The 12,162-nt window shown below is 40.6% G+C and overlaps 1 protein-coding gene across 2 annotated transcripts in view; it reads right to left on the bottom strand.

The window, feature by feature from the left end:
• NELL1 (neural EGFL like 1) overlaps positions 1 to 12,162 on the bottom strand; it is an 865,825-nt gene that overhangs the window by 695,910 nt on the left and 157,753 nt on the right. For both annotated transcript variants that reach the window (XM_067749619.1, XM_067749618.1), the window contains exon 5: positions 1,484 to 1,580. In XM_067749619.1, coding sequence (XP_067605720.1) covers positions 1,484 to 1,580 — 97 coding nt within the window. The remainder of the gene's footprint in view (positions 1 to 1,483; positions 1,581 to 12,162) is intronic.

Below are 12,162 nucleotides of genomic sequence, written 5' to 3' on the forward strand. Positions count from 1 at the left end.
ATCCAAAGGAAATGAAACCCCTACCTCATAAAGATATCTGCAGCCCCATGTTCACTGCAGCATTATTCATAATAACCAAAATATGGAAACAACCTAAGTGTCTATAAACAGATAAATGGATAAAGAAGATATGGTATGTCTATGTGTACACACCACACACACACACACACACACACACACACACACACACACACACACGAGTGGAATATTACTCAACCATGAGAAAGAAAACAATCCTACCATTTGCAACATGGATGGACCTTGAGGGCATTATGCAAAGTGAAACAAATCAGACAGAGAGAGAAATCATGTATAATATCACTTGTATGTGGAATCTAAAAACCTGAGTCATAGAAACAGAGAGTAGAATGATGATTGCCAGGGTTTAGAGGGAGTGGGGGAAATGGGAAGATGTTGGTCAAAGAGTAACAGCTTCCAGTTATAATATGAGTAAGTTCTGGGGATCTAATGTACAGCATGGTGATTACAGCTAATAATATTGTATTATATAATTGAAAGCTGCTAAGAGAGTAGATCGTAAATGTTCTCTCCACAAAAAAGAAATGATAATTATATGATATGATGGAGATGTTAGCTAACATTATGGTAGAAATCATTTTGCAATATATTAAGTGTGTCGAACTGTTGTATACCTTAAACACACATAATGTTATATGTCATTGATATCTCAATAAAGTTGGAATAGAGAAATAGATTAAGAGAAAGAAAAGGAATAAACTTACATATCTACCTTCCTGATATTGGCCTATATCCCTCTGGTTTTCACTTCCCTTCATGTATTTAGCCTCTAAGGATATACCTTATTGTAAGTGCAATGACAAATCATAAAAGATTTCTGTTGTTTTATCCAGCATTTACAGGCATTTTGAAGCAAGAGGATTTTAAAAATGTCTAGTCGACCATACTGCCAGAAGCAAAATTCTGCCATTCTATTGAAGAACAAGGCAATCTTTAAATTTCATGATGTTTTTAACTTTTTCAATTCACTTTATCACTGAATCCTCATGTTTCTATGAATGCAGTTATTGTATTGGGTTGGCCAAAAAGTGCGTTCAGGGTTTTTCCGAAACACCTTATGGGAAAACTCGAACGAACTTTTTGGCCAACCCAATATTACCCTCTTTGTAGACAGGAAAACCAAAGCTCATGGAAGTTGAGTCGTTTCTTATTGTTTATCTAGACTAGACATCCACCCAAACCTGAATTAACAGGTTCTGACAATGAAAACCAATTTGAAGATTACCTTAAATCTCCCAGAAGTAGGGCAATAAGAAACATTTTGAGAATTATTTACATTCTGGAGCATCCATATCTGGCAGTAGAGTGAAGTGTGTGACCTTGGGCAAGTCATTGAACTCTCTGTCTAGTCTCAAAACACCTACGTCAGAGAACTGTTGTGACAATTAAATGATTAAATTCACGTCAAACACATAGAAAAGCAAAAGTAGAAAGTAGTGCTTACTTTGAATAAACCATGCTTTTGGTTGCGCTGACCAAGCCATAAATTGCTTCCTGGGGGAAGGTTGGTCTCAGGAGGGTCTATCACACGTTCATAAATCCTATAAGGGCAAAGAACACAGTTACTAATAGAGAGGCTCAAAGCAGAACCAAAAGGTACATACACGCTGTTTGAAGTACTCATGGCATCAGCAGCTGGTATAGAGAGATGAAGCCAACATGTGGCACATTTTAGATGACAGGTAACATAAACAGAGATCTGTTTCCTGACAACACTCAGACACATTATCTGGGCCCCTCCTGGCTTTCTATCTTTGCCCTTTTGGCAGGGGAAGAAGGAAAAGGGTACCATTTTTGAGTGTCTATTCTGAGCAACGAATTTCATACAAACTCTGTGAGTAAAGTGGTTTTGTCCATGTTACAGGTGAGAAAGCTGAGGTTCAGGGACCGTAAATGGGTCAACCAAGACAGCCAGGGAACAGTAAAGTTGGGATGAGAATTTCCACCTGTCTGGCTGCAAAGCCCATGTACTCTCCTTTGTGCTCTACTACTCCCTGACTGCTTTATTCAGCTGCTACTCATTTCTACGGTAACCTCCTATCCCCCTCTAAATAACTGAGTAGCAGCTACACACATGATAATGTGCCTAGTGTACAAAATCAAGTAACTGAAGTCATCATCCAATGAACAAATGTTTATTGAGCATTTCTTTATGCTCCAAGCTCCATACAAGACAGCAGGAGACAGAGCAATAAACCAGACGTACAAAGTCCCGCCCTCATAGAGTAAAAGATAAAACTCTGTATATGAAGAAAACCTTCATATGATATAGTAAGACATATAACTAATACAGAGAAGGCAACAGTCGCAGGACCTTTGAAAGCACTGATAAAACCTACTGAACAGCTGAATTGCTCTGTTGAGCAATTCAATTGAATTGTCTCAGTTGCTCTGCCCTCCCAAGCCCCACGTTAGTCAGTTACAAATCTTGAAATTTAGAAACAGTCCCTGTAACCACCAGCTGATCACAGGCCTCCGCCTCACCCCTGGCAAGTACCTTCCAGCACCTGAGTACTGAGAAGGGAAAGGAAGAGCTTGCCTAAGAACTGAACTTGTCTCCTGAGGCGCTCAGAAGATTCTGAATGGGGTGAGATATAGGGACCATCTGTGAATTTCCATTCCTCATGATGGCCCTGTCCATTCCATTCATTCCTCTGTCCTTACTTGGAGCAGCCGTGGGGAGAATCATCACCCAGGTAGGTCCAGAGGTCTAACAACTCATCAATCCTCCCAGCTGGGATGCAGCTGACTGCCTCCTAGCAGAGGGTGATGGATTCCTCCAGCAGCTCTCAGTAGGTAAGTGCAGAAGACCTGAAGGACTGTCCAGTTGTGTCAAAGCCAGTGAATGACTGCAAGGCCGTTGCAGCTGGGAACTATCACACTGCAGTCTTGTATCTTAGCCAGATCATGCATTACTCTCCTATTCCCCACCGGAAACATGCTGTTTCCTAACAATACATGCAAAGTATTCAACTGACAAAGATCTAAATATATCAGATCCCTCTCTATTAATTATCTTTCCATTATAAATGGAGGCTTGAAACATAATCAAGGAAAAATAAGTTTCCCTGAAAAAGACAGCCTGTGTTTTCTACACAAAAATGCAACCTTTCTTTCTGTATGTTAGAAGGAAACATTTTAAATGAAACAATCTGTCAAAACTGCTTTAATACAAGAAGATGCTATATACTTCCTTAAAAAAGTTTTTTTCTAATATTAGTGAAAAACGAGAAACAAGCCAAATTTACAACAAAAGAGAAACACATATGTTACAGTAGTTCAGCTTGACAGAATTTACTAGTCATTAATAGTGATTAAATATGCAGGTTATGAAATATGGGAAAATATATACAAAATAATATATATACAAAATAATTTTCACCAGAGGAAAGTAGAATGCAAAATTATTTATGCACTATGGAGATAACGATGCAAAACTTATGTTCAACGCTGGTGAATTTCAGAGGAGGCCAGAGAGAATCGGAAATCGCTATCTAGGGGAAGAGGCAGAAGCATAATTTTCCAGGAGTTCATTTCACTAAAAAATTGAAAATGTTGTCAAACTATTTATCTTCACCTTCATTTTAAAACATTTGCATCTATCAGAGTGACAGGAGCTTTCCATTCAAATGCTTTCTTTTTGGTTTTCAATATGCTAGAATGTGAGCGCCAATGAGCAAAGGAGGCCTTTATCTCATGTTTACTAAGTGCAGGATCCTGGACTGGATCTGGGGGCAGGAAAAGAGAAAATCTCATAAAGGACATTAGTAGAAAACTGGTGAAATTTGAATAGAAACTGTAGATTACAAAATAGTGTTGGATTGGTGTGCAATTTCCTGATTTTGAGAACGTGGATAGTGTTTATTTAAATGTCTTGTTCTTAGGAAATATGCACTGTAGTATTTAGGGGTAGAGGGTCATGAGGTTTGCAACTTGCTCTCAAAGAGTTCAAAATAACAATGTGTATATACACACTATAAGTACATACATATGTAAACACACATTATTACTTTGAGAGACAGAGCAGAATCTGAGCAAAGAGTTTATGATTGTTTTTTGGACCATTCTCAATTTTCCTGTAGGATTAAAATTATATTAAGCTAAAAAGTTTTAAGAATAGAGTGAAAAAGCTAAAAAGGTCTACAATTATGTAAATTAAAACTACGTACATGCAAAACTATTTTATCGATTAGCCAAAGATATACACAAACTTTAAGAGTCACATAAGGTATATGACAGTGTTTTCCTAAAGGAATGGGAATGGTTGGGGGGGAGGGGAGTGAAGGGAAGTAAGGGAGGGAGATGGGGAGAGGAGGAGAGGGGGAAAGTGAGGGAGGAGGGAAGGAGAGAGGGAGGGAGGGAAGAAGGGAGGGAGGGAGGGAAGGAGGGAGGGGAGGGAAGATTGCATGGATTAATGCTGATAATATCTCATAAACTAAGAAACAGGATTATCACATCTCTAAGCTCACCCTTCTACAGGGGGAGTTATGACACCAACATACCAGACAAATACAATCAGAATCTTGGCAAAAGGGCTGCTGATCCCTGAGCTGGACTGGCTCATGCAAATAAGCCGGTAGGGCACAATGATCTGTCACTTAAATGTAGGATTGCCCAAACCAACTGAAATGAAAAGTCAAAGCTAATACATGAACTCCTTGGCTTCCAGCGTGGTCAGGAAATCGAATACTGTATTCTGATATTCTACTCTTCTGGTTAATGAGGTTTCCTTCCCGTCAGGAAACATCTGACTGTCTACAATGTGTGTGACACTCTGCTGGCTATGGGGACACACAGGCGAAGTTAGCACAGCCAAGTTCCTGCCCTCAGGTGAAATGCCTGAGCCAGACAGACAACACAGCCACACACATACCTTACAATTCAGTGCAATAAGTGCAAGGATCTGCGGAAGCAGAGAAGAAAGAAAATATCGTATAGCTGATTCACTTCGTTATACAGCAGAAACTAACACAACGTTGTAAAGCAATTACACTCCAATAAAGATATTTTTTTAAAAGCAGAAAAGAAAGGGAAGACTTTCCAAAGAAGGGGACACTACAGCTGAGTTGTGAATGAAGAATAAAGTAGAGCTGACACACCCACATAACAGCCAGCACTTACACAGTACCGAGTGTGTGTCAAGCATTTGTACTAAGGACTTTCCTTATATTGATTTACTTAATCCTCGCAATACCACCATCAGGCAGGTATTCTTGGCTTGGCAAGGTTAAATAACTTGTCCATGGTTAGGCAGCTGGTGAATGGCAGAGCTGGGATTTGAACCCAGACCCCAAGTCTGTGCGATTCACTCAAATAAATTAAGATTCCTAACTTGACTTACTCATCAGGAAGGGAAAGGGGAAACAAGACCACATGCCAAAGCACAAGGTCAGGACCGGTTAGCTCTCCCAGAACCCACTTTCTCTTCCTCCTTGCTACACTGCTACGTGGCTACAAGGTTTCCAGCCTCCTTCACCTCTGGGTGTGGCCATGGAACGTGAATGGAAGGGATCTGCACCACTGCTAGCCATGACCTAGCCCCAGAAAACCTCCCTCAAGCAGCTTTCACACTGTCTCTTTCAGCTGACAAGAGAAGGCTCTAAGGGCTGCGAGGTGGGCAGAGCCACAAGATGGCAGGGCCTGGATTCCTAAATGATGATGTGGGAGGCCACCTGCCAGCCAGACACACCCAACTGGACGGCAACCCAACTGAGATAGAGAGGATTTTCCGTAGTTGTGGCTAGTATTCTTTACCCTAACAAGTATACCCCAACGAAAGACAGAAAGGTGACTGTCATAGATTCACGCCTATAATGCCAAGAGATATCAGAGATCGCGTGGTATAGCAGAGACACATGAATTTGGGATAAAATAGATTTAGGTTCACATTCCAGTTGTGCATTCTACTAGCTATATGACCTTAATTAAGTGATTTAATTTCTCTGTTCCTCAGCTTTCTCATTTAAAAAACGGGGATGGGCTTCCCCGGTGGCGCAGTGGTTAAGAATCCGCCTGCCAGTTCAGGGGACACGGGTTCTAGCCCTGGTCCGGGAAGATCCCACATGCTGCGGAGCAACTAAGCCCGTGCACCACAACTACTGAGCCTGTGCTCTAGAACCCACGAGCCACAACCACTGAGCCCACGTGCCACAACTACTGGAGCCCGCGCGCCTAGAGCCCGTGCTCCGCAATAAGAGAAGCCACCACAATGAGAAGCCTGCACACCGCAACGAAGAGTAGCCCCCGCTCGCCGCAACTAGAGGAAGCCCGCGCACAGCAATGAAGACCCAATGCAAGCAAAAATTAAAAAAATAAAAAACGGGGATGTTACTGCTGACTGTATGGGCTGTGGTGAGGCTTGAATAGTTTTAATGCCATTGGTACATAGTAGGTGCTGCCAGTCTGTAAAATTCACAGGTGTCTAAGGATGCAGAGCTACACAGGTCACATGATACATTTCAGCCCACCGGCTGCACCTCACATCAAATGAATCCACTGAGATGGGATTATCAGTATCTTAGGTGCCTGGCTTGTGCTTTGGGACACAGTTTAGGGGAATGACATCACGGTCGCATGGGAGGGTGTGAGATTTCAATGTTACAATGCAAGAATTTAGTGTCTATTTTGTCATAAATTCCCACACTGAAAATTTTTAAATCCTAAATTTCTTTTCACCTTCTACAAATTTAAAAGCTAGAACAAGTGAATATGTAACAGGAACAAAACAAAGGAATTAACAGCATTAACTTCTGTTGCTGTTTAACCTGATTAGAGTACACACTGACAGCCTACTTAAGATTCTAAACTCTGGATTAAAACAAAATTTTTGGACAAAGTACATTTTCTAGGATTAAAACAAAATTTTTGGACAAAGTACATTTTCTATGACATACCAAAATCCCAGTATTTTTACTATGTTAGTTTTGAAATGTCATTCATTAGCTTTTTTCAATTCTTTCAAGACGTAAGTCACAAACTTTTCTATGCAAATTAAGCAAACATCTTGGTATCTTTTACATCCCTCCAAAATATGTAATTCTTTGACATTTACAAAAGCTTGACTTTTGTTGAAAGTTCATCATAAACTCACATTAGACAGGAGAAGGGCTCAGGAAAAAGGAAGAGGTATAAGAAATATTTTATAATATATTAGACTGTATGTTTGAACACACAATCACCAAACCAAGAACAACAACAAAATACATGGTTTTTATATGAGTAAAATATGACAAGACACTACTCCTAACACTTTTGCCTAATCCAGTACTAGGCACTTTCCTACTCCATTTGGGACCTTAATTGGATTTAGCCAATCCATATAAAAGGTTTCTGGGGAAACAAAAAATGTCAGCAGTAAGCCAAAGCCCTCTACGTTCTTACCTCAGGCCGTCCTTATTTATCCTTTTTATATATATTATTTTTTATGTATTCTGACTGCCCTGTATTTTGGTTCTTTACTGACCTCTGAGACCCTGCCCACTTGGATGGCCCATTTGGACATACTCTCTAGAACATCAGCATATGACTCTATACGCTCCCACTAACCGTTGAAGTCTAAAATTCTGGTCCTGGCTGAACCTGCTTTCCCAGACCTCCCTGCCAAGGAAGGAGCAATTGGCCTTTCGTGGTACCCCTGCGTCCAGCACTTTCACACTCGAGTTGTGTCTGCACTTCCTGACTGCTACAACCACTGATTATCTGCTGAGTATGGAGGAAATAAAACCCTCGCAGCAACATCCCTGCACCTGCTCACTTGTCTCCTGCACTAACACCTTCCCTGACCCTTCTAAATAAAGTAGCAACCAACCACTCATCACTTAGCTTGTTTTACGCTTATCAAAGCACATGACTCTCCACCGTTGGCTCTTTGCTGATGGACTGTCTCCTCCTACCAGAAGTAAGCATCTTGAAAGCAAGGACCTCGTCTATCTTTTTCATGTCAGTATCTCTACCATCTGGAAGAGAGCCTAGTCAAAGTAGGTGCCCACTCCATATACTGAATGAATGAATGAAGGCAGTATGTTCAGAATAAGAGGGCTACAGACAGTTACACAAGCCCTAAAGTATTATGGCTAAGACTTTATGATGCACAATTCCCAAAAATGAATGACACAAACTAAGAAATCAGGCAGTTGAACTTGAGACTTTATGCAGATATTCCTGAGGAAAATGCAGTCAGTGAAAATGAGTGACATGATAACTTTTTTCAAGTGTTTTCCTCCATCATCACCAGCTCATGAGATTCACACAAGAAGCCCCCCGCCCCCCCACAAAAAAATAGAGCAAGATAAAAAAAAAAAACCCTCTCACTGTTTTCCATGCAGAAAAGAGATAGGGATAGCAAATTTGAATCTGTCAGGCAGACAACTCACTAACAGGAAAGCCAGATATATGTATTTCAGAAGGAAATAGTCAAGAGAAATAGTCAGCAACTTGAAAATTAATCAGATCAAGCATAGTCCTTTTGATAAGTGCACGATTTACTGCTTAAGTTGATGGCATTACAATCAGCCCAAATTTATCATATTCCCATAGGCTACCTGACACAAATAATGCATTTACTCTATAACCATCTAAAATCTACCCTTTCTTTTGGCCAAAAAAAAGGCCCAATTCCCATTTAGTCGTGTTTCTAGGCCTTGAACTCAAATGAGATGCTGGCTATTAAGATGTATTGGGAGAATTATGGGAATTTTGCATGCCATTAGTATCTAACGGTATTTTAAAGTGTAAGTAACTCATTTCTAATACAATAGCATGAAAAATTAAACATCCAAACATAAAAACTGCTCAAGAGGAATGAACACTGCAAAGAGCAACTATCATGCTCCTCGTGCAAGTCAGCCACTGAATCAAGGGCTCCCATTAGGAATTTTCTTCACAAGGTACAGCTTCTCTTTATTCATGACTTTAAGAATGCCCTCCCTAGCAAGCATGCCATCTGCTTAAAGACCAGTCAATATTCTATGAAGAACTAGATTTTCTGTTAACCGATAAAGCCCTCAGAGCTCAACACAAAGAAATGCAGTGGTTCAACAACACTACATATGAAGGAATATTGGATTTTTATTTACCTGGGTGAAGAAAGGCCTCTGAAGGGACTCCACGGTACCTTTCCCAATTATACAGAAGAATGAATTTCCAATGTAAACCTTGCGAATTGACATGTATTAGGCCGCTGTTCAATAAGACAATATGAAGCCCAAATGAGACGCTAAATGAAGAGGTTTATCTGGGGCTTTGCCTAGAATTGAAGAAAAGTGTTCACAAACTCCCTGAAGAGGAAAGTTACAATGACCTTCCTTTGCTAGATAGAGAGCCTCATCCTCACTGCCTTTAAGCCAGCACTGGTGAATATCAAGGTGTTCCTTAGAGAAAGTTCCCTATTAGAGAACACAAGACAACTCCCATTCTATCTCCCCTCACTAATACGGTGGCGGGGGAGCTTGCACAGGAGGCAATTCCCTCTTTTGAACTCAGGCTAAAGGGGGCATCGTGCAATCTTGCCCCCTCAGCTTCATAGGGGAAATGTGGGAACACGAAGTTCTTGGTCACCACTAGAAAAACAAAAGACACCTATGGCGTCATTGGCATTGCTCTTGGCCCTGTTCAGCATTCATTCCGTAGGTCATGGCAATCTACAAAATAGTTCCTCAAAGCTTGCTCACTGTGGCCAGAGTGTCTGCCAGCGATGTACACTGATGAGCTACTTGTTGAATTTCCGTGTCAGGTCGCTTGGCTGTTGGTAATTATTTCCTAACATGGAAGACACATCACACAGGGCTTGTACCAGAAGGACATGAAAGGAATACCCCCAAAGGGGAGCTCTGTGGTCTCCTCCTACCAATTTGTTTAACGAAACCAATGACACTCAGCAAATGACAAGGGGAAAATGGCACCTCTGGCATTGTACAGGAGGTACAGACTGTATTCGGGGAGACGGATAATAGAGGTGAATACAGAATGGCGCCAACACGTAAGAACTGACTTCTAAACCAAATCCATGCAGAGCTCAGGAGGGAGGACGGTAGCAGGGCTCAGCAGGTTTCTAAACAGTTTCGCAGCCGCTGTCAGCAGAGTAAATACAAATGCGAACTAAAAAGAGAAGGCAAAGTTGAAATCTGGATGGAGATGCCTTTGTTGTGGTGAAAGAGAAGGCAGCAGTGTTCAAATGAGATTAGCAAAGAGACTTTGCCGGAGGAGGGTATGAATACCCTCCAAGAGAAAGAGAGGTCTCCCCAAGAAGATGGATGAAGACCTGCTTCATCCACTTAGCGAACACTTGCCAGATGCATGCTTTTTCTTGTCTGGCAATTAAAGTTTACTCTTTTCTCTCTCCTCATTGGGATCTCCATACCAACAGTACTTTCCTTTCTTAACCATATTTTATGCCCCAAATATCTCTGTCCTACAACTTCTTACTAACCCTTATGCTCTGCCTATCCCAAGATCATGCTGATTGTGGATCAGGTCAGACAACCAGCTCTGTCATATTTAGCATTGTTACCTACGATTCAACAGTGTAATAGCAGTGGGCTTATTGAATCTGCAGGAAAATACGGAGTTGGTATGACTGTTTCAATCATAATACATTTTCAGATAATACCACCAGGGTTAAAAGAGACATTAATAGGCAGAAATTAGGGCCAAATCAAATAAGATGAAATTTCACATCAAAAATGAAAGATCCCATGCTTAGGGACTGTGCTTCTCAAAGACAGAATGTGAGATCTAAGGTTTAACAGAAATACATATTGAGAAAAAGTACACAGCTGTTTTGATCAACAGTAAGCTAAGGCTGCCAAAAAGGATGTTATCATCTTAAACTGTACCAGAAGAAGACAATTATCTCATTCTAATCTGAGTCCATCTGCCTAGAGATAATCACATGTAGTTGTAGGAACTTCTCAGATGATCAACAGACACACTTTAGAAAGAACCAAGCAGGATTGTGAGGGTCTCGTGAGCCAAATCAAGTGCTGAATGGCTGAAGGAACAGAGGATGTGCAGCCTGAAAAAGTAAAGATTAAGGGAAAGCAAGATAAAGTCTTCAAATATTTGGAGGACTGTCACGTGGAAGAGGGATTGGATTTGGTCTATGTAGCTAAAAGAGGTAAAACGTATACCAACAAGTGTAAGTTACAAGGAGGTATTTTTAGCTCAAGGTAAGAATTTTCTAGCAGTCAGAAAACAAAGAGAGAAGGAACAGCCTTGGGAAGCAATGAACTACAGTCTCTGAAGGATGTCCTAGTAGATGATAGAAGACCACTTGGCAAGGACAGTAATCCTCAAACTCAGAGAGACACAGCCTCAAAACTTTTAAGAGCTGCCCTCGATTATCTACTATATGCAAGAACTTTACAAACTTTATAATCCTTGAAATAACCCTAAAAGGCAGGCATTGCTATACTCAATTGATAGATGTTCACAGAAGTTAAATGACTTGCGTGATACCATTCAATAAATGGCAAAGCCTAAATTCAAATCCAGATGTAAACTCGTGCTATGCCACATTGTCTTACAATCCTCTATTGATTCTGTTCTTAAAAAGTCAAATGTTCAACCAGTTGGTTACCTAAACAGTGTGAGATACAGAAAGATCATTGGACTAAAGTCAGAAAACATCCGTTTGTGTCTTACCTTTACCATTTAAGCTTTGTGACTTGGGGCAAGTTACAAAACCTCTCTGGGCCCTCAGTTTCTTCACTCACAAGCTTAATAACAATACCTATTACATAGGTTTTCAATGAATATAAAACAGATAATCTCAATAAAAGTACATTGCAAATTCTAAAATGCTTTTCTAAAGTAAAACATTATTAATGTTATTAGGTAAGGTCAATGCTTTCACCCTCACAGAACAATCCAGGAGGTACTTTAATTTGAAGTATTTTCAGAAAAACGATACCAGAAGCCTCATCTAAGACACTTGGCTCAGCTTGTTAGAAAACAGTACCCACTGTCAGCTTTACAATTTCTATAAAAGAGGAGTTTAGAGGCAGCAATGTGATAGGAAGGAGAGGAGAGTAAGAGCCTCCTACATCACTCCCTTGGTGTAGCCACTGATAGCACATGAATCCAGTCGTTAGTCCCATTTTTTTCCAGGAATTCAGAAAACGTGCT

Source organism: Pseudorca crassidens, chromosome 9, assembly GCF_039906515.1.
Source record: "Pseudorca crassidens isolate mPseCra1 chromosome 9, mPseCra1.hap1, whole genome shotgun sequence".
NCBI lineage: Eukaryota > Metazoa > Chordata > Mammalia > Artiodactyla > Delphinidae > Pseudorca > Pseudorca crassidens.